Source organism: Delphinus delphis, chromosome 4 (genome assembly GCF_949987515.2).
Source record: "Delphinus delphis chromosome 4, mDelDel1.2, whole genome shotgun sequence".
Taxonomy (NCBI): domain Eukaryota; kingdom Metazoa; phylum Chordata; class Mammalia; order Artiodactyla; family Delphinidae; genus Delphinus; species Delphinus delphis.
The window spans coordinates 125,563,381-125,587,085 of record NC_082686.1 but is presented as its reverse complement, the minus strand read 5'-3'; the positions used below and the strand labels follow the sequence as shown (position 1 = coordinate 125,587,085).

Genomic DNA, 23,705 nt, shown 5'->3' with positions numbered 1-23,705 from the left:
GGGCCCACCATCATCAAGGTAGTATCATAGCCAGGAGATGGGGAAGGACCTAACTAATCCTTCCTGGTGCTAACCTGGGGGAATTGGGTCAGGGTGGATCCATCGGATGCTGCTGGTTGTGTGGGAAGGGTGACCTCCCAAACCAGGACCCCAGACGTCTCATCTGGTGTCACGTGAGAGCACTTGCTGGAGCTCCACCTTTAGATTCACGAAAATATACCTGTGAGGGTTGACTCAGAGTATTGCTGCAGTTAGCTCAGATCCAGTGCTGGGTTGGTGCATGTGGCTGGTGTGGAGATGATAGTAACTCAGGCCAGATTGAGTCTCATTCCCCAGAAGATGGTGTCAGCTTTATACAGATCAAAGAATATTTACAAGGTGTGTCTAGAAAACTGTCTTTCTTACTGCTTATTGTCTGATTCCAGTGAGGCTGATGCAACTTGGAAGTCCAGCTTAGTAAAGATTCAGATATGGAGGATTGGTCCAGAAGGTTCAGTGTCCTGAGTGCACTGAGAATAGGTGACAGTCCCCAGCGGTGACTCTGATGGGCTCCCACGCTCCTGATAAAAGTAGAGCTCTCTGTGTTGTTTTGTTTTGTTTCACTTTGATGAAAAGTACCAAGGATGGGGCAGGGGACCCTTGCCACAAGTTTAAACCACTGTGGTTGATGAGGGTGTTTGCCTCAGCCTTGGAAGGTGAATACAGGGAATAAACCTGCTTGGCCTGGTCATGCCCCCAACCTCACTCTTGATACAGGAGTAACTCCTCCCCAAACTCCTTTTGATAAGCGCTCTATTTGTTGGGGATTGTAGGAGCAAAGGAGAGTCTGAGGGGAGATGAAAACAAATGAGGAGGCAGAGAAGAAGTCTGTTTGGCCTGAAGGCAGGGTTGGTGCAGAACAGAAAGCTGGGCAATGTAATATTTTCCCTTAAAAAAAGAATTTTAAGGGACTTCCCTGGTGGCGTAGTGGATGAGACTCCACACTCCCAATGCAGGGTGCCCAGGTTTGATCCCTAGTTGGGGATCTAGATCCCACATGCATGCCACAACTAAGAGTTCACGTGCCACAACTAAGGAGCCTGTGAGCCACAACTAAGGAGCCCAGGTGCTGCAACTAAGGAGCCCACCTGCCACAACTAAGAGCCCATGCAACCAAATAAATAAATATATTTTTTAAAAGAATTTTAATTAGAAAATACAGTAATATGTGCTTTCTGGGAAGCATCCGAACAACATCCCTTTATATATGGGAATGTATAAAGTAAACATGAAAGTCTCCATCCATCCTCCAGCCCCACTCCTCTCTCCTCTAATGAATCCCATCCATCTCCCCAGAAGGCATCATTATTACTATTTGTAGTCTCCTAGAACTTTTCCATGTATCTCAATATATGTATGTGAGATATGTATGTGTGCATGCCCTTTTCATCCTAAAAGGGATTTTACTGCATTTATGTTCCCAAATATATATCTCTTAGACATAACCATCAAATCTTTCTATGCTAGGGAGAAGGAACTACCTTGTCCTTTTTAATGGCTGCCTAGTATTCCACTGCATCCATGTATAATAAGTTATTTAACCAGTCCTCTCTTGATTTACATTCAAGTTGTTTCCATTTTTCACCATGATAACAGTGGTGCAATATATCCTTTTATGTGTAATACTTAATCATTTATGGAAGTATTTCTACAGGACACTTTCACTGAAGTGAAATTGCTTATTCAAAGGACATATACATACTAAGTTAACTTCCTGAAAGGTTGTAGCAAATTGTACCCATCTATACAGTATGAGAGGCTACTTTTGAGTGATGTAGATATGTAATTCACTTTTGAGTGAATTACATATCTACAGCTAGGAGGGGCCAAGGCTCAGAGGGAGTTGTAGTGAAGGAGTGAAGAAGAGGACCTGACAAAGTCTCTAAGGGTCAGCTTCTGTGCTACTGTGTTATAAATCACCCTTCCCTGAGAAGAAACTGCCAGTAGTACCCCTGCCCCCAAGAACAGTTTGGTACAATTCAGTTGCTGGCCCTTGTAGAAAAAGGCCTGCCCTGTACTTTCCAAGTTTACCTTGCAATGGGTATGGGGCAGGTATTTTCTCTCTTTGATTCCTCCGGGATATAAACTACCCTCTCCCTCTCCCTGTCTCTCCCCCAACCCCACCTCTGCATAAGGTACTGGGGTACAGTGGAAGCAGGGGCTAAGGCTCTGCTGACCTCCCTTTACTGGCAAGCTTGCCATTTTGCATAGAGGAGCACGTGAGCCCTAGGAAAGCACAGGCACTGAGCAGGGCACCGTTCTTGTGCATTCCTTAGCACTGGGTTTAGGAGACCAGTTGCATCACATCATCTCCTCAGTTCTGCTTTGATGAGAGAGCCCACAAGAACAGCAAAGGGAGACATGAGCTGGACCTTCAGCTTACACGAGTCACAGAGTTGACTGAAACCTGAGGGTTCAGCTGCCCAGCCTAGCTTGTCCAATGCTGCATGCCCAGGCCTTGCCCTCCAGTTGAGGACCCTGAATCCGTGACCCATTCAGGTGGGCAAGAACCTTGTTTCCTCTATTCACTTTTATATCTTTAGCACAGCGCCCGGCATACAGTAAGGGCTCAATAAATAGGTGTTTAATGGATGCATAGAAGCCAGGGAGAGGTGGATATAGTTATACCATTCTTTCCTCCGTAAGTTGGGACTTCTATGCTGAAAAGAAACACTGAGATTCAGTTAGGTGGTTGGGCTGATGGCCCAGTTAGTGGTTACTAATGGTTATTCATTCAACCAACATTTATTGAGCTGGAGGTATGGTGGTAACTTTCCTAGTTTTAGCACTGAAAGTTCTGTTTCCTGAGAAATCCCTCAGGCCTGGGCAAATCAGGACAGTTGGTCACCCTATACAGTCAAGAGCAAATACAGATACAGTCCTGCTCTTTGTGAGGCAAACCGTTTAGTTGGTGTGATGGGCATTATCACCCAGGCTAACTGGGGAAAGTGCTATGAAGGAGAGGAACTTGGAGAGAGAGGTTCTATGGAAGTCTGACATAGACCTTGACCTCCCTAAGAAAATGTCTGAGCTGAGATCTGAAGGATGGGAAGGAAGAATGCAGTGCTCCAGGTAGAGGAAAGAGCTTGTGCAAAGGCCTTGTGGCTGGAGCTTATGGGGAAGTTATGAAATGGGAAGATATGCTAGAGCAAAGGGAGACAAGAGAGGTACAAGACAAACATGGAGAGGTAGGCAGGGCTCCATAAGAAGACCTGGGCTATTTTACCCTAAAAACAAGGAGAGAGCATTGAATGGTTTGACCTGATCAGCTTTGGATTTTTTAAGACCACTTTGGCTTCAGTGTAGGAGAATAAGAATGGATTCTGGAAGTCCAGATAGGAGTCCAGGGCAGAGATGGTGGGAGACTGCATTGTAGGAGTCATGGAGAGAAGTAAATGGGTTGGAGACAAATATAAGAAAGAAATTGATAGGATGTGGTGGTAGATTGCATATGATAAGGAATGAGGGGCAGGGTGGATGGAAGGACTCTTGTCTTTGGAGATAATCAAAGCAGGGGTGAGGTTCTGGGCTCACAGAGACTCCCAGCCACTGCTGAAGCAGCACTGTCCATAGTGCTCTTTAGAGAGATATGGGCAGCTATAGGAAATCCCAGGTCTTCCTAGGAGCTTACAGACATATTTGCAGCAGGGCCTAGTGATCACAGAGTCCAAGCGAGAGCCCAGTTGATGGAAGCAAAATGATGCGGTAGCAAGGCAACCCTGTTGATGAGTATGCCTGTTTTCTTTGCATGCCAGACTGATGTAACCATATTTGGCTTTCCTGGGTACGTTCCAGGAACCCAGAAAATGATGACTCAAGGACAAAATGCCTAAGTTAGGCCACTTTCACACATTTTGCCAGTCTGGGCTGGCAAAGAGGCAGAGGCTGTTAGAGAAAAAACTGACCTGGGAGGTGCCGGCCTGTACCCCCTCCTGCCAACTCTGTCTTGTTTTTATTCATGGAGCCATTACAGTATTATATTAGCCTTCTATTTGTGTATTTGCCTCCCCACTAGAATCTAAGTTCTATGAAGGCAGGGACCTTGTGTGTTTTGTTCACTCTTTGTTTCTTCAGCACATAGAACAGTGCTTGGTATAGTTAAAAAAAGGAGACAATAGGCCCAAAATGGAGTCCCTTGTGCTAAGCCCCACATCAGCACACCAAGACTTAATACCTAAACTAATGGCAATGTCAACCTCTCTCCTAGTCTTAAAATAGTCAGTCTGGAACTTCCTGGTCAGCAGTAGTAAGGTAATCTATCTGATAAAACCCTGCCATCCCCCAAAGAAAGATGAGGTAATGGCTCTTTCCTTGTCCCTGACCCCTTCTACCTATAAAAGTCTCCCATATTATTCAGCTCTTCGGAGCTCCTTTCTGTTTCCCACATGGGATGCTGCCTGACTCACGAATCGTTGAATAAAGCAAGTTATATCTTGAAATTTACTCAGTTGAATTTTGTTTTTTAACAACATATAGTAAGTGCTCAATAAACAGTTTTTGAATAAACACAGAAAAGCCAGAGTTCAAATGCCAGGGAGAGAATCAAGACAAGCACTAAGCTTAGAGAGGAGCTAGATATGCAACAGAAAGGGAGAGAGAGGACTTTAAATCAATTCGGGTGGGATACGGAGAAAGGCTAAAGGTGTCTGAGTGATTTCCTTATGGCATAGGACGTGAATATATGGACAGCGTTGATGAGTTAACCCCATTTAGAGGGCCCAAGGAGACACAGTCATTGAGGGAAAACAAGGAGTTAATCCAGAAGATTAAAGATGAATCAGCCAGACTTGGATCTAGTTCAAATGTTTGAAACACTAAGGTACTTTTACGCAAGGTTGCTCCTAATAGATGGAGTGAAGGCCCTTTAAATCTATGAGACTTTCCACACGAAAGGGGTGGTGGTCAGAAAAAGGAGCCAGGTAAAGGTGGCTACATGGTCTAAGACACTGTTTTGTGAAAGGGTAAGAAAGAAATTTAGTTTTCAGGAAAGTAAGTGGATTTGCAAAAGGCATTTGAGGGGATAGGGAGGAAGTGGCTGGAGATGAGACTGGCAAGGTAAATTACACCTACAGTGAGAGGCATTTTGTGGGTCCAAATGGACAGTTTGCTTCTTATATTTTTCCATGGGGAGGAAGTAGGTAGGAAGATCACAGAAGTTCTTTTTTATCAAACAAATCACATAATCAGTTCTTGTTTATTTTTGAAGACAAATCTGGTGGAGATGTGTAGAAGAGTCACTGGAAATAAGTAACACTAAGGGTGTGGAAGGACTACAATAGGGTTAGGAGACTCCGCAATAAGAGAAACAAGAGGCAATAAAGACCTGGACTGGAACAGCAGTAATTAGGGAAGAGGGGAAAGGCCAAATATGACAGATATTTCTGAGGAATAATCTACAAAATGTCATCGCTAATTGGGCTCAGTGGTGGACAGAGGAGGAATGAGTTTTGTTTCTGGTTTTGGAGATGGTGAGAAGAGTAACATCACTGTGTTAGAACAAGGATACTGAAAGGGACAAGTTTAGGAAGAAGATAAAAGACATGTAAATTGGAAGTGTGGGGGACGTCCAATTATCAAATGATTTTATTTGATAATTGGAGATATGCATCTTTTTGGAAAGGTTGTGATTTGGGAGTCATGAATATGGGAGTTGAAGCAGTTAGTAAATAAAGCCTCCCGGTGAGGGTACAGAGAGAGAGGAGGACAAAGGATAAGACCTCAGAGGACCCCAACATTCAAGGAAATGCAAAACCCCTCTGTAGTAAATCACATTCGCATCCTACAAAGTAGGAGCAATCATATTCACATTTATGTTTTTGTTAGCATACAGCCAGAGAATAACTATCACAAAACGTTGTTGCATTGCATTTCAGTTAAAGGCTATCAAAATACCTAATATCTTACCCATGAAAAAATGTATTTGTGGTGGGAAAAAAGGAGAGGGAGAATAGGTCAGTATGTATAGAGATGCCTGGGGGAATAGTTAGAAAAAGGTTTGGGAGTTTCCTGATGGCCTAGTGGTTAGGATTCTGGGCTTTCACTACTGTGGCCAGGGTTCAATCCCTGGTCGGGGAACTAAGATCTCACAAGCTGTGCAGCGCAGCCAAAAAAAAAAAGTTTCAACCCAGAGAATTCTATGACATTGAGTGGCTTTCTATTTCTAGCTGTGCGTGCTAAGCTTCCGGTATTGCCTTGGGGAAATATCATTCCCACTGCTTCACTAGGAACTGGATTTAGAAAGATTCCTCTTTCCTATTTTAATTCCTCATATGACAAGATAAATTAGCCACAGCTACAAAATCAACCTAAAGATTTCCATCATTTTAGCTATAAATGGGGACAAGAATGGACCTCCTTATAAATCATGTTCTGTTTTCTTACAGTGCCTTTAAAGAGAAACGACGGCTTCAGCTGTTAGGAATAGCAAGAGTCCTAGCGAAAAAGAGCATTTCTAACCTGACTACCCAAGGAGGCCTGACAGCGTGTGAAAATTCTCCGGAAATTTTGCTTTGAAAAGTCATGACAATCCCAGTTTGGGTGAAGACCTGGTCAAATAGAACTTCTAGTTCTAATGCTAACATTTCTAATAACAGTTCTAATGTTGGAATTTCTAATAACAGTTCTGACGCTACATGACTATCAACAGGTTATTTAATGTTTAACACCATGTTTCCTTGGACTCCATCACGCAAAGTGAAAATTTAGGGCATTTGTTTTTGCATAAAGAGTCTGAGGAAGAATTCATAAGAAACTAAGAATAGTAGTTGCCAACAGGGTAGGGCAACTGGGAAAGTGGGAAACGAGGACATGAGCAAGAATGTTTACTTTCTCTTATTTTTGCTTTCCTGGGATTTTTAAAAATACTTTTTGTTTCTTAAACCATATGAATGTAGTACATAGTAAAAAATTAACTTAAAAAAATTCTATATAGGGCAAGTCCCTAGGAGAGTTATAAATACCATCTAAGTCTAATACTGGCCTCAGACATCTTTTGAATTTCTGCTAAAACACTGCTTACTATTAATTTTTAAAAATTGAGGTAGAGGGTTTCCCTGGTGGCACAGTGGTTAAGAATCCGCCCGTCAATGCAGGGGTCACGGGTTCGAGCCCTGGTCCGGGAAGATCCCACATGCTGCGGAGCAATTAAGCCCATGCGCCATGGCCGCTGAGCCTGTGCTCTAGAGCCCATGAGCCACAACTACTGAGCCCGTGTGCTGCAACTACTGAAGCCTGTGTGCCTAGAGCTTGTGCTCCCACAACAAGAGAAGCCACCGCAACAAGAAGCCTGCATGCCACAACTACAGAAAGACTATGCACAGAAACAAAGACCCAATGCAGCCAAAACTAAAAATAAATTTAAAAAATAAATAAATTTATAAAAAAAAATTGAGGTAGAGTTTTCATAAGTAAATTGCAAAGATCTTAAATCAACGGCTTTAACTAATATATACATCTGTGTAACTAACAGCAATCAAGATGTGAACACTTCTATTACCCCAGAAAGTTCCTTCAGGCTCCTATCTAAGTCTATCTTCATCCATATAGACACCTGCTATTCTGATTTCTTTTTTTTTAATAAATTTATTTATTTTATTTATTTAGTTTTGGCTGCCTTGGGTCTTCGTTGCTGCGCCCTTTCTCTAGTTGCGGCGAGCAGGGGCTACTCTTCGTTGTGGTGCACGGGCTTCTCATCGCAGTGCCTTCTCTTGTTGTGGAGCACAGGCTCTAGGCGCGTGGTCTTCAGTAGTTGTGGCACGTGAGCTCAGTAGTTGTGGCTCACGGTCTCTAGAGCACAGGCTCAGTACTTGCGGTGCGCGGGCTTAGTTGCTCTGCAGCATGTGGGATCTTCCTGGACCAGGGCTCGAACCCATGTCCCCTGTATTGGCAGGCGGATTCATAACCACTGCGCCACCAGGAATTCCTGCTATTCTGATTTCTACCTCCATGCATAACATTTCCCAATTAAAGGAATCATATAGTTGTTTACTTTTATGTCTGGGTTATTTTGCTCAACTTAATCTTTTGAGACTCATTTACATTGTTGTATGTATTAGTAGTATATTGTTTTCCTTTTTCTCTATGTAGTAATATCCCTTTTTTCATTCCTGATATTTGTATCTTTTGCCCTCTCTATTTTATTTTTGTCACGAATAGTCAGTCTTGTAATGATTTTGTCAATTCTACTAGTTTTCTACAATGAATCTTTTGTTTATTCTTTACGTTGTATATATGCTTTCTAATTTGTTAATTTCTTGACAGTTTCTACTTCTCTGATTAAATACTTTATCTGTCATCTAATGTTTTGGACATATTATTCATAGTTATTTTAGAGTACAGGTCTAATAACTCCAATATCTGTACTTCCTCCATACGAGTCTTCCGTAGATCTTTTTTTACTATTGAGTAGTATTCCATTGTGTAGGCACACCATAATTTATTCAAATGTGTGTACCTTTGGGTTGCTTCAGTTTTGTGATATTGTGAATAAAGCTGCTTTAAACATTACTGTAAAGGTCTTTTTCTGGTCATATGCTTTCCTTTCTTTTGGGCAAGCACCTAGGTGTGGAATTGTTAGGTAATAGAGTAAATGTACATTTAACATTATAAGAAACTACCTAACAGTTCTCCAAAGTGGTATTATTGTTTTACACTTCCACTAACAATATACAAGTATTCTGGCTGCTTCACAGATCCACCAAAATTTGGTGTTATTAGTACTTTTGATTTTTAGTTATTCTAGTGGGTTTGAAATGACATTTCGTGGTTTTAATTTGCATTTCCTTAATAACTAATAATACTGAATGTTTTTTGTGTGCTTATTGGCCATTTGTACATTTTCTTTTGTGAAGTGTCAACTCAAGTTTTTTGTCCGTTTAAAAAATTGTGGTGCTTTCCTGGTGGTGCAGTGGCTAAGAATCCGCCTGCCAATGCAGGGGACACCGGTTCGAGCCCTGGTCCAGGAAGATCCCACAGGCCGCGGAGCAACTAAGCCCGCGTGCCACAACTACTGAAGCCCATGCGCCTAGAGCCCGTGCTCTGCAACAAGAGAAGCCACCGCAATGAGAAGCCCGTGCAACAAAACGAAGAGTGGCCCCCGCTCACCCCAACTAGAGAAAGCCGTGCACAGCAAGGAAGACCCAACGCAGCCAAAAATAAATAAATAAATTTTTAAAAATTGTGTTGTTTATCTTTTAATTATTGGTTTATCAGAGATTCCAATATACTCATGATACAAGTTGGTTTATTTTTGGCTGCACTTGGGCTCAGTAGTTGGATTCTAGAGTGCAGGCTTCAGTAGTTGTGGCGCACGGGCTTAGTTGCTCCGCAGCATGTGGGATCTTCCTGGACCAGGGATCAAACCAGTGTCCCCTGTATTGGCAGGCAGATTCTTAACCACTGCACCACTGGGGAAGTCCCGCAAGTTCTTTGTCAGATACATGTATTGCAAATATATTTTCCCAATCTGTGGCTCTTTTTCATTTTATTAATGGTGTCTTTTGATAATGAAAGTTTTTAACTCTAATGAAGTACAATTTATCATTTTTTTCTTTTATGGTTCATGCTTTCTGCTTCCTCTCTAAGAAATCTCTGCCTACCCCAAATTCATGAAGATATTCTTGTTTTCTTCTAGAAGTTTCACAGTTTTAGCTCTTATGTTAGGTCTATAATCCATCCTTAATTATTTTTGTGTGTGTGATGTGAGGTGCGAGTCAATTCTTTTCCATAAGTTTATCAAATTGTTCTAGTACAAGTTGTTGAAAGTTCTTTCCCCTCATTGAATACCTTGGTACTTTTGTCAAAAATCAATTTACAATATATGTATGGATCTATTTCCAGACTCTCTATTCCATTCCATTGGCCTATTTATTTTTCCTTATATTAAAACCACACTGTCTTAATTACTATAGCTTTACTGTGGGCCTTGAAATCAGGTAGTATGAATAACTTTGTCCTTTTTCCTACTTTGTTTTGGCTATTCTCAGTCCTTTGAACTTCCAAGTAGATTTTGAAAATAAACCTGTCGGTCTCTATAAAAAAGCCTGTTGGGATTCTGATTGGTCACAACTGACATCTTAATAATAGTGAATATTACAGCCCATGATATATTTCTCTATCCATAGTATATGTCCCCATTTAAGTCTTCCATGATTTCTCTCATCAATGATTTTTAGTTTTTAGTGTAGAGGTCTTACAAATCACTTATTGTTTTCTTAAATATTGCATATTTTTGATGCTATTTGCTAGGAAGATTTTTAAGATAGATTCTGTTACAATAGTCAGAAGCACCTAAAATCTAAATCTCATTTAAAAAAATAACTTTAGGTTTGTAGTTTGATATTATGGGGTTGGGGCACATAGAAGGTTAATACAAAAGAAAATACAAAGATGATACCAAAGAGATGTTGTAAGGCAGCATGTACATAGGTATTAGTTCATAGTAGAGACAGCAAGAGGGGACAGTGAGTGGAACAGGGCACAGCAAAGGTTCTGGGGTACTGGTAACATTCTATTCCTTTTTTTTTTTTTTTTTTTTTTTTTGCGGTACGCGGGCCTGTCACTGTTGTGGCCTCTCCCGTTGCGGAGCACAGGCTCCGGACACGCAGGCTCAGCGGCCATGGCTCTCGGGCCCAGCCGCTCCGCGGCATGTGGGATCTTCCCTGACCCGGGCACGAACCTGTGTCCCCTGCATCGGCAGGCGGACTCTCAGCCACTGCGCCACCAGGGAAACCCACATTCTATTTCTTGATCTGTGTTAACAGATGTGTTCAATTTGAGAAAATTCAACAAGAAGTACTTTTTAAGAATCTGTATCCTTTTCTGTATGCATTTTATCATCCAGTTGAAAAAGTTAACTAAAATAATGAAAAAAAATTCAGAAGCTAATTCATGCATTTGACGGCAGCCTCAGACTCATGAGAGGGCAATTCATGTGAGTGATGTGTGTCACCATGCTTCCTTCCCCTTTACAGCGTGCTGAATTGAACTGAGATTCCTTTCAAGAGAGGATACTATTTTATGTATCATTGAAAACACAACCAAGGAGGTGCCTGGTGCAAAGATGCTGGGGCAGGAGTTTCTATGAAGAAGAAAGAAATATGGGGAAATATGAGAGGAAAAAAAGGAGGTGGAGGATGATAAGGAGAAAATGTGAGAGGACAATTGATATGAAGCCTTGTTCCTTGGCAGAATCAACTGAAAAATTACAGAGTATTTATCCTTTCTTCACTTTAGCCCTAGTAAGATAGCATGAAGTGACATTAAGAGCTCATTTTCTTATAATATTATACAGTTGTAAAGCATTATTATTAGCATAGACAGGATACCATGGGACATTTATTCTAAACCTGAATCTTATTTAAATCAAAGTTAAGTGTCACCTTCTCTTTGCTCCAGGTCATTTTGTTCCTTCCTCGGGTACTACCACTCATCACACTGTATTCAGATTACTTGACTGTCTCCTTTACTTTACTATCATCTCCTAGAAGGCAAGGACAGTGTTTTACTCATCTCTAAGTTGCCAAGGCATAGCATATGCTTGAGCTTTGAGTCATTGCTCTATAAATATTTGTTATATTAAATGAATGGATTTTAGCATGATCATGCTCATGGAATTCCCAATGACCTGTGTACACAAAATCTGCTCCTATAAAATATAAATGTTTCAGTTAACAAATCATTTGTTAATGCTAATTTATTGTTTAAGTTGATCATCAAAATCAATTTCTTAATATGAATTTATTAATTCATCTGAGCATCATAGCAGCCCTGCATGACACAGAAGGACAGTCATCATTAAAATACCCATTTTACAAATGAAGAGCTTACATTTATAACATATATGAATAACTTGTTGGAGGCCCTACAGGTAGTGAGAGTCAGAGCCAGATCTGGAACCTAGACTTTTGACTTTTCACTCAGGTAATTACCTCTAAACAACTACATAACATTTGGTAACAGAAAGTCACTCTGTACCTCATCGTAGGAAGTTTTAACTCCCAGGCTGGTTCCCCCAGCTATAACTTGACTTTTTGACCACCTTCCTTGACCACCCCATTCTGTTAATCCTTATTTCCTACCTTCAACCCTGCCCCGCCCCCACCTTCACTCCCACTTCAGTCCCTGAGATCACAGGGAAGAAATGCTATTTTATATTGGCATAATATTACACCTATTTGTAAATTCATTTCGGCATTCCTTATTCCCTATATATAATGGACATTTTCTCAATAATGTATGTATAAAACCTTCTTCAGAAAATGCCATTTTTGCTGATCTGCAACATAGTCTAAGTAAGAATTGGGCTCTCTCTGCAAATGCTGCTTCAAGACCTAACTAACAAGTTTAAAAACCTGCCTTTCTGTGCCCCAGTATGGGAAACAATTTCAGTTTCAGTCAGATGCAAGGGATGAGGTAGACACAGAGAGCACAGCTGAAAAACTCTTCCAGTTTTCGCTTCTGCCCAGGAGACATGGAGTATAGAGAGCTTGACGTATAGACAGACAGCTTTCTATCTATATCCCTAGATATAACAACTGTAGATGTGAAGTCTCTCTCCGTCTCTCTCTCTCTTTTCCCCCATGCTTTCCCCCACCAAGACAGTGAGATTTGAAGACTATCAATTAGCCATTCTGTAGTCTCTTATATTTGCACCACAACAGGTGAGAAGAGTGAGTTGGTAAAGGAACCAAATTCTCACACTGCCCCCAACACATAAAAATAAAGACAAGCGTAGTCGTCGTCTTCCTCGTCCTCATTGTCTTTATCCTAATTTATAATCACTCACAGAATTTGTTACCAACCTTCAGCTTTCAGCCTCCTGTGCAGAATGACGGGTTTTGGAGCAGGTGATCAAGGGCTCTGACCTTCTCCTTCCAGCTCTGTCACTGGCTTATGACATAGTCTTTGGAGCTTGGATTCTTCATCTGTACAAACGATGGCCCGCACCGTACAAATGATGTCATGGCTATTGAGCATATTAAATAAGATAAATCAAGTAAGATAACATATACAACAGCTCTGTACAAACTAATACCTCTATAAAAGTTACTTTCAACTGCTTGACCTGTCTCTCAGTTTCATTGTCTCTAATGGGAACAATAATGGTACCTACCTCATAAGGTTCTTGTGAACTCTAAATAAGTTCACTGTATGAACAGTTCCTGACATAGTGCTTAATAAATGTTAGCTATTGATATTATTAATGTAAGCTCCACGGGGGGGGGGGGGGGGGGGGGCGTGTCGAATTTTAAACTTCTTTTCATCTTCCTCAGAGCATAGCATTCTACACCCGGCAGGCTACAACTGACTGGCGAACGGAAGAATCTTCTCATCCCAGTCTGCGCCGCGGAAGGCATTTGAGTGTAGGACGGCGGTAAGTCGGGCCCGAAAGCTCGAGACGCTGAGACGCCGGAGTCTTTTTACGCTTGGACTCAGGGCCCGGAAGTGGCGAGGGCGGGGTTAGCGCTGCGGGGTGAAATCGGCTAGCCAGAGAAGATGCTGCTGGACCTGTCGGAGGAGCACAAGGAGCACCTGGCCTTCCTGCCGCAAGTGGACAGCGCGGGTCAGGGGGCCCGGCGGCGGAGGGTGGTGCTCTGCGGTCTGGGAGGGGATCGGTGGGAGCGCCCGGTGCTAAGGGTCTCCTGGCTTCCGTTGCAGTGGTCGCTGAGTTTGGGCGAATTGCGGTGGAGTTCCTGAGGCGTGGCTCTAACCCCAAGATCTACGAAGGCGCTGCGAGTAAGCAGGGGGGAGGCACAGCGCTGAAAACTGCGCGAAGTGCGTTCTTTGTCCCCCTGGAGGGGAAGGAGTTATTGGGACTCTAAAGGTCTTATTCCCATTGTGGCAGAATAAAAGCAGAAGGGCTCTTCAGTCAGGGTGCAAATCCTGCCCGTCCCCTAAGTATTGTGAGTTTTTAAAAGCCTGTATTAAGTCGATTTCCTGACGTGTTAATGGACATAATACCATCTGCCAGAATACTGTGATGCTTACCTGCATCCAAGTGTGTGGAATAGCTGGGTGAACCATAAATATACAAGTGTTTGGTTATTATTAGTTGTTCAGACATCTACTTTTGCTGAAGGATTTTTACCCCGATGGAGGAGGGACGGTATCTATTATTGTCCCTTCTGCCAGGCGTGAAGTAGCGGCGCACTCAAGAGAAGGACTGTGCGCCTGGTATTGTCTCCACGGGTCTGTTTTTGTAAAGGTTACATGGTGGGAAATACTGAAGGCATTTGGCTGGGAGTGGAGAATGAACCGGAGGCTATTACCAAGTAATTATTTTTTATAATAATTGCAGTGTTTGAAAACATGGAATAATAGATAACATTTACCCTTTAGAGTTTGAATAAAAGAATAAATACCACATAATTTATTTGCTCATTTTTCCTCTTTTTTCAGGAAAACTCAGCGTGAGTAGTGACACTGTCCAACATGGTGTGGAAGGATTAATACACCTCCTCACTGAAAGTTCAAAGCTCATGGTAAGGGCTTTTGTGGACTGTTTTGTATTAGCAGGACCTTAAGGAGGTTCAGTATACTCTACATCAGTCCTGGCAGGATCTGCTCATTTCAGTAATGTTGTTACTGGTTTATAATGGATTTAGTGAAGCCATGCCTAAGCAATCTGACTATAATGTGATCCGCTGGCATGAACACCTCTTGTCAGTATAAATTAGCATTGCCTCTAATTCTGCATGTTATTAAACCATATACTATAGTATGTATCCCAAGAGGAGGGAGAATGAAATGATATAATTTTTTGCATATTAGCAGTATATAGCTTATTGGAGAATTGAGAACATTTTTCCATTTTTTTTTAAGTGTTAGTTTCCCCTTCCTTAATACTAGCTGAGGGATCTTGTACCAGTATTTGTTTCTTCATGCTCATAATAGAGAAAAATATTTGAAAAATTACAAGTGGCTGCATGGGGCTTAATTTACATATTATCCATTCTACTCTGTCTCAGATTTACCTTTCTGTAAGAATCACGCGTGACCCTTGTTAAGCAGATTCCCGGTTCCTACCTCAAACCTATTGAATCAGGCTTTCCAGAGGAGCAACTTGAGAATTAATCTTTTCCCAAGGTGCTTCAAGTGATTCTTAAGATCAGGCGAATTTGGGAAACTACAGTAGGGGCTCAACATTTTGATAGTGAATCCTAATGCTGGAAGTGATAAAAGATGCAGTGTGGCTTACTTGAGTGGTTTTCACCCTAACAGTTAGATTATTTGAGTGGTTATGAGCAACTACATAAAAAATTTATTTTATAGATCCCTTTTGTCAGACTTTCTAAAATATTACACTTACAGGTGGTCCACAGCAAATGCCCTGTCCCATAAATCCATGTTCCATTAATTGATATGGGGAACTCATTTTTGCTGCCCTAAGCAATCCTTTCTGGCCCTATCCAGAGCTTTCCTGGCTGCTCCCCTCCTGAGAATAGATCTCTAGCTTCTTGCTCTTCTGCGTAGTCAAACTGAATCTTCTGACAGACCACCTGGTGTGATTGGTCAGCTAACCCAACCTGCCCGGCCCCAAGGACTATAATCTCCTCCACAAAGGCAATGAGCCTGTTTGTTTTGTTAAGCTCTGTCTTCGTAGCACAAGACCTATCCCGCAGTAGGATCTCAGAAAATATTTGTTGAAGGGATAAAATACACAAGCCTATGCTATTATAAACAGAAACAAGTCTAGTGACATTAACAAACCTGAAAAAGAAAGGGTGGCATGCAGAAATTGGAAAAGAGCAAGGAAAGTAGAGTTAAAGTGACTGAGGTGAATACAACGAAAGGAAGAGGAGCAAAGAGAAAGACTGTGCTTTCTCTACCTTTTCTCTACCTTTCTATCCCCTCCTCACTTCAATCATCCAATAAGGGAGTAAAAGTAAGGCTGCTGTTGGCAGCTTCCTTATATCCTATTGAGGGTCAGTGCCAGTATTAGGATTGGTCCCCAGTAATGCTGAACCATTGGACAGCAAAACTGTGTCTCCGTGCCCTTCTCTCCCAGCTCCCTTTCCTGGTCAAATATATGATTTCTTTGTGTCCAGTCAGCATCTGAGTATCCCACTAGGACTTACCCAAACCAGGAGCCCTCATTCTCTCACTAAGCCTTTTTTTTTAAAAAAGCCTTTTGACACCATTCCACCTATTTCTCCCATCCCACCTCCTACTCCCTGCCTCTGGCAACCACCAATCTGTTCTCAGTATCTATGACCTTGGTGGGTTTTTTGGTTTTGTTTTTTAATATTTGACATGTAAGAGAGCTCATACAGTATTCCTTTGTCTGACTTAATTCACTTAGCATAATGCCCTTGAGTTCCATCCATGTTGTTGCAAACGGCAAGATTTTATTCTTTCATTTTTTCTTATGGTGGATAATATTCCATTGTGTATATATGCTACAATTTCTTTATCCATTCTTCCATTGATAGACAATGAGTTTGTTTCCTTATCTTAGCTATTGTAAATAGTGATGCAGTGAACATGGTGGCACATGTATCTGTTCAAGTTAGTGTTTTTGTTTTCTTGGATAAATACCCAGAAGTAGAATTGCTGGATCATGTGGCAGTTCGATTTTTAATTTTTTGAGGACCCTCCATACTGTTCTCCATGGTGGCTGCACCAATTTACATTCCCACCAGCAGTGCACGAGGGTTCCCTTTTCTCCACATCCTCGCCAACACTTACCTCTTGTCTTTCTGATAAGAGCCATTCCAACAGGTGTGAGGTGACATCTCATTGTGATTTTGACTTGCATTTCCCTGATGATTAATGATGTTGAGCATCTTTTCATGTACCTGTTGGCCATCTGTATGTGTTCTTTGGAAAATGTGTATTCAGATCTTCTGCCCATTTTTTAATCGAGTTGTTTGGTTTTTTGGCTATTGAATTATATGAGTTCTTCATATTTTTTGGATATGAACCCTTTATCAGATATATAATTTGCAAATATTTTCTCTTATTCAGTAGGTTGCCTTTTTATTTTGTTGATGCTTTCCTTTGCCCTGCAGAAGCTTTTTATTTTTTAAATTTTTTATTATAGATTTATTTATTTATTTTTGGCTGCGTTGGGCCTTCATTGCTGCGCGCGGGCTTTCTCTAGTTGTGGTGAGTGGGGGCTACTCTTCATTGCGGTGTGCGGGCTTCTCATTGCGGTGGCTTCTCTTGTTGCGGAGCACGGGCTCTAGGCACGCAGGCTTCAGTAGTTGTGGCTTGTGGGCTGTAGAGGGCAGGCTCAGTAGTTGTGGCGCACGGGCTTGGTTGCTCTGCAGCATGTGGGGTCTTCCCGGACCAGGGATCGAACCTGTGTCCCCTGCATTGGCAGGCAGATTCTTATTCACTGCGCCACCAGGGAAGCCCCCAGAAGCTTTTTAATTTGAAATAGTCCCACTAGTTTATTTTTGTTTTTGTTGCTTATTTTTATGTATCAGAAACTCGGAATTTGGAATAGTGGGCAAGGGTTGCCTTTTACTAAGGAGTGTTATTTCTTTTATTAGACAGAAAGAATTAAGGGATTTCATATTCTTTTGCATGTATCCAGTATTTCAGCATTTCCTAGACAAAAATAAATTTTGATGTTCTGTTAAACTCGATTCACTTTTAGATTTCTGAGCTGGATTTCCAAGACTCGGTGTTTGTTCTTGGATTCTCTGAGGAACTGAACAAATTGTTGCTTCAGCTTTATCTGGACAACAGAAAAGAGATCAGAACTATCTTGAGTGAACTGGCACCAGACCTTCCCAGTTACCACAGCCTTGAGTGGCGACTAGATGTACAGGTATGACTATTTTTTTTTAAACCTGACATAGAATATAAGATTTATTTTAGGTTTATGTCCTGAGGCTTCTTTTGTTCTTTACCATCTTAACCAAACTCTGGTTTGAAACTTTAGTTTTTTAATGTTCATTTTTAGACCATTTCCCAAATAGTTCATTTTCTTATATTTTTAATGTGTTCACATTGGTTTAATTTGTGAAGTTTATAAGAAATAGGTTATTTGCAAAAGCAGATGGCTATCCATATTTTTAAAGTGGTGCTTAGCTTTTTAAGAACTTTCTGTCTAAATAAAACACATATGTAAAAAAGTACACAGGTCAATATACAGCCCAATGGATTATGTGGTGAAAACACTCATGAAACCAACACTTACCCATGACCAGCACCTCAGAAGCATCCTCCTTGCCTCCTACCAATTACTTCCCCTATCCTCCTTTTCAAAGGTAACTAGCGTCCGGACTCCTGATGCATAGATTACTTTTTCCTGCTCTTTAACTTTCTATACATGGAATGATTCAGTAAATATTCTTCTGTGTCTGCCTTCTTTTTGTGAGATTGAGTTGTTTTTAAAGCCACATAAATAACCAAAAGGGATATTTCAAACTATCACGTGAAGCCCTTTCTCAAGCAGTGACAGATAAGTTAGTTAATAGATGTTTGCTGAATGCCATCCACTCACTAATCAGCTGTAATCAGAGCTGTTCTGAATGCTTTGGGACACAAAAGAAGTGTAAGACACTTTCTCAGCTAGAAAAGATGTTATCTGGTTAGGGATATTAGTGTCCTCAAAATAACTAGTAATTAAAGATAGTTGTGAAATAAGGTTCTGGAGAGGAAAAAAAGAATAGAATTGTATAAATGAAGGTACAGCTGAGTATTTCAAAAAAGCTATATAGCTCAGGTAGTTCAGTGTACACTGGCATGATCCAGAAAAGCTTCAAGAAAAGGAAGTGAAATTTCAGAAAAATGAATGGATAGAGAAAACCAGCGTAATATTCTTGACAGAGGAGACAGCATAAGTTGTAAAGGCCCACGTGGATATGGGAATGAACAAATGAATATGTGGGATAGCTCCCTAGTTCCCAAACCTGATTGCACACTGGAATAACCCAGGGAACTTTAAAAGTTCTGATGTCTGTGTTCTACCCTAGAGGTTCTGATTTATTGGTGTGGAGTTTGGCCTGGGTATCAGGATTTTTTAAAGCTCCCCTGTCACCCAGGTAATTCTAATGTGCAATAAAGTTTGTAAACTGCTGTAATAGTGGATTCTTCCTCATTTGAATGGCCCAGATAGGTTATAGAAATTCAGTTAGAGTTTAGCAGTTATATCCCAGTGTGTTGAGTGCTTGAATATATATTAACACAGGAGAAAGTATAAATAGATTATAGGCTCCTTGACGGTAAGTGCTGTGTCTTGTTCACTACTGTGTCTCCGACACAATGCCTGACACATAATAGGCATTCAGTACTGAATATAAATAAGGAGAGGTGGTCAGCAGCTTCTTAACCGTGTTATTTATTAAATATTTCTTGTACACCTATCATGTGCCAAGTGGTGTGGCTACAGCAAAGAACTTGGCACAGTTTATGCTCTTGGAGACCTTAGAAGCAGCAGCTCCTGTGGGGCTCACGGGGAGGAAGAGATCACTGTGGTTATGCCTTTATGTTTACGTCCTCTCATAATGACCAGGTGGAGGAGATTTGGGGATGGTCATGTTCATGAACTTCAGCACTAGTTTATCTTGTATCCCTCTCTTATGTGGAGATAGCATCTGACTTTTGGGTTCCAGTAGCCCTTAGAGGTTCTTTTTTCAGCTTTATTGATTTGCTTTGAGTTTTTCCATTATTAAGACATTTTTAGAAGTTAGAAACTTAGGCAATTGAAATTTCTAAAATTAGACTCAAGAGAGTTCATTTGCCCAGTAAAATGAGTTTAAATTGCTGTGTTACTGCAAGGACTAATACAGTTTAATGTTGAGGGTATATTGAATGAATATTGCCATGTGGTGAGGTGTATTTAAGGGCTGAAAAAGCTACTCAGAGAACTAATGGATTTACTGAGCTCAAGGAAGGAAGGAAAAGAAGTCTTGTCAGATGAAGACCAGATAAATGGCTAGGAAACTAGTAACAGGATATAGAACCTTTCATTTTTGAGTAGCTGACTCATCTCATGGAGACTGGTAGCAAATGGATAGTTACCAGCTAATTATTGTGCCGTTGCTGATGGGAAATAAATGAATCATCATAGGTTAGTTTCTAATAGAAGCATTTCCCATACTCCATAAGTTGCCAGCACTTGTTAAATAGCATCAGTACATTGAATGCATCTGAGACCGGTGCAGGAGCATGTTACCTTTAGGGCTGATCCTTTTAAAGTTGCTGCTGTTATTTTTAGAGGGAGAAGGACAGAATTTCATCCCCATTAAAAAAATAAGTCCATATCAAGAACTTTGTGGAAAGAAAAACTTTGTGGGCTACTGTTCTTTATCCTGTAGTACTGTCATTCAGTACCTTTGAATCACCCTCCCCAAATGACAACCCCCTCCGAGCCCCGTAAGGGTAATTATTATCCTGAATTCCTGAATTTTCTGTTAATCTTTTCTTTATAGTTTTTTTAATATATATATTTTCACTAGACTGTATAGTTTTTAGATTTTCATGTATTCTTCTGCAACTTGCTTTTTTTTTTTTTTGTCTTTTTTTATTTTTGGCGGTGTTGGGGTCTTCGTTGCTGCACACGGGCTTTCTCTAGTTGCGGCCAGCGGGGTCTACTCTTCGTTGCGGTGCTCAGGTGGCTTCTCTTGTTGTGGAGCATGGGCTCCAGGCACACGGGCTTCAGTAGTTGCGGCATGCGGGCTCAACAGATGTGGCTCATGGGCTTAGTTGCTCTGCGGCATGTGGGATCTTCCCGGACCAGGGCTTGAATCCGTGTCCCCTGCATTGGCAGGTGGATTCTTAACCACTGTGCCACCAGGGAAGCCCTGCAACTTGCTTTTTTGATTGAACGTTTTCTTTTTAGATTTATTCATGACAATTCATGTTGCTGTAGTTCACTTCTTTTTGCTGTCATTTAGTAAGCATTTCACTGTATGAATATTCTCAATTTATCCATTCTGTTGTTAAAGAATATTTGAGATTTGTCTAGTTTCGGACTCTTGGAAACAAATACTATTATGAATATGTGTATATGTGTAAGAGTTTAAGGTAAATACCTAGGAGTGGAACTGCTGGTCATGTATACGTTTTCCAAAGTGATTCTGTCATCACTCTCACCAGCAGTGGATGAGAGTTTTCATTACCATCACTTTACAGTGCTCCGTATGGACAGGTTTCTAATTCTTGCAAGTCAGATAAACAGTATCTTACGATTTTATTGGCCATTTTACTGATTTGTAATAAAGTTGAACATAGTTCCTATGTTTATTTGTGTTACTTCTGCAGAGTGCTTAGATAGGTCTCTGTACAATTTTTTCTTGGTTTTGTGGGGTTTGTATTAAATCAGAGCAGTTCTTCGTACATTCTTTTTTTTTTTTTTTCTTTTTTTTTTTTTGCGGTACACAGGCCTCTCACTGCTGTGGCCTCTCCCGTTGCGGAGCACAGGCTCCGGACGCGCAGGCCCAGCGGCCATGGCTCACGGGCCCAGCCGCTCCGCGGCATGTGGGATCTTCCCGGACTGGGGCACAAACCCGTGTCCCCTGCATCGGCAGGCGGACTCTCAACCCCTGTACCACCAGGGAAGCCCCTTCGTACATTCTTGATACTAAGTTTTTCTTTTTTTTTTTTTGGTTGTATGTGTTACAAAATATCTTTTCTCAGTTTGTGGCTTGTTTTTCTACCATTTTTAGGTATCCTTCGAAGAAATTTTAATGATTGTTCAATGTATCAGTTTTTTTCCTTTATGGTTTTTTTTTGTATCATGTTTAAGAAACCCTTCCATGCTGACTATACATCCTGATTGACTATACATTCTGGTTTCTTTTTTTTTTTCCACAGGTTTTTTTTTTAATATAAACTTATTTTATTTATTTATCTTTGGCTGCCTTGGGTCTTTGTTGCTGCGTGTGGGCTTTCTCTAGTTGTGGCGAGCAGGGACTACTCTTCATTGCGGTGCACGGGCTTCTCATTGCGGTGGCTTCTCTTGTTGCAGAGCACGGGCTCTAGGCGCGCAGGCTTCAGTAGTTGTGGTGCACGGGCTTAGTTGCTCCGCGGCATGTGGGATCTTCCTGGACCAGGGCTCGAACCCGTGTTCCCTGTATTGGCAGGCGGATTCTTAACCACTGCGCCACCAGGGAAGTCCCTCTTTCCAAAGGTTTTAAAGCTTACTTTTCTTTTTGAAGTCTGTGATTCATCTGAAATTAGATTTTTATGTATGGTATAATGTAACTATTATATGTTTAGCATGATTATTAAATAGTCCTTATGCTCTTATTCCATTTAAAATCAAGCTTGCAAGCAGAAGCCTCAGGCAACAGATGAAACCATCAGTGACTATAAAGCTGCACCTTAATCAGAACGGAGATCACAACACCCAAGTGCTGCAGACAGACCCAGCCACCCTGCTTCATTTGGTTCAGCAATTGGAACAAGCCTTGGAAGAAATGAAAACAAACCACTGTAGGAGAGTTGTGCGCAATATCAAGTAGTCCCAAGTTGTTTCCTTCCCTTAGAATCACTTGTGAATTGATGATATGCAGCAGTTACTTTTCAAAATAAATTTTTTAATTGATAGTGATAAATCCATAGAGATTTATTTCATAACATTTCTTTTCCTGTGTGAAGATACTGAGGTCATGATCAAAGGCTAAGTAAATTTCCTTTCCTGGGGCTAAATGTGGTCAGCTTCTTGACAATTAAGATGTATTTTGGGGCTTCCCTGGTGGCGCAGTGGTTGGGAATCCGCCTGCCGATGCAGGGGACATGGGTTCATGCCCCGGTCCGGGAAGATCCCACATGCCGCGGAGCGGCTGGGCCCGTGTGCCATGGCCGCTGAGCCTGCGCGTCCGGAACCTGTGCTCCACAATGGGAGAGGCCACAACAGTGAGAGGCCCGCGTACCGCAAAAAAAAAAAAAAAAGATGTATTTTGTATTTTAAATGTGTAAATAGGATTGAATCAACTGGAAGTGAATCTATACTGTTCAAATCCTCTGTATATATAAATGACTGTACTTTTTTTTGATACTTTTCTGACTACTTAACTTTATTATTTTCCTCCTTATTGGCCTAAATTTGACAGTAAAGTTCACAATGTAATGCTATTACTATTCAGAATATTCCTAGACAGTTTAATGTTTGTGACCTTTAAAAGCACCCCATGATGTTAATAGCCACAGAATAGTTGGAAGTGAATATAAATTTTTTTAATGCTATATTTAGGCAGTTCTTGCATTTTTCTTTGCCTGTGAATATAGTAAGTATTTACCATGTTGCTTAAGTTTAAGTTGCCATGGATAATAAGCTTAAATAGTACTCAAATTTGTGTGAATATATTGCATTTTATTAAGGACTACTTTTTTTCCCTATTATCCAAAGCATCTAACAGATACACTGTCATTTACATTTATAAACAATGGATGCAGACATAATGTAATCAATTCTTAATTACCTGGATGTAAATTATAGTCACTTTTTATAATTCTGTTCGAATAAAATATAAAGAGGGCAAAGAGAGGCCATGTTTACTACATTCCAAGCAAATATCCCTTCTTCCTTACAAACTTGATTTTTGTTTTGTTTTGCTTTTTAGTGGGTAACTGTAAGCTGTGAGCCTGAAAAATTCAGATGCTGATGTGTCAGGTCAGCCTCATAGAGTACAGGGACACAGGGAAACTTAAGGAGACACAAGGAGGCTTAAGGAGTAACAGACTTAAGGAGAAAGTCGTATGGAAGGGTA

The 23,705-nt window shown here is 41.0% G+C and overlaps 2 protein-coding genes across 2 annotated transcripts in view; both read left to right on the top strand.

The window, feature by feature from the left end:
- ANKUB1 (ankyrin repeat and ubiquitin domain containing 1) overlaps nt 1-6,552 on the top strand; it is a 41,240-nt gene extending 34,688 nt beyond the window's left edge. Inside the window, exon 6 of the mRNA XM_060010087.1 lies at nt 6,423-6,552. Within this exon, the coding sequence (XP_059866070.1) occupies nt 6,423-6,552 (130 nt within the window). The remainder of the gene's footprint in view (nt 1-6,422) is intronic.
- Nucleotides 6,553-13,464: 6,912 nt separating this feature from the next.
- COMMD2 (COMM domain containing 2) lies at nt 13,465-23,501 on the top strand. The gene is made up of 5 exons (XM_060011409.1): nt 13,465-13,600; nt 13,696-13,773; nt 14,437-14,519; nt 17,642-17,815; nt 22,260-23,501. Exons 1-5 carry the CDS (start codon nt 13,534-13,536, stop codon nt 22,455-22,457), a joined length of 600 nt encoding a protein of 199 aa, XP_059867392.1. The 5' UTR covers nt 13,465-13,533; the 3' UTR covers nt 22,458-23,501.
- Nucleotides 23,502-23,705: the final 204 nt, after the last annotated feature.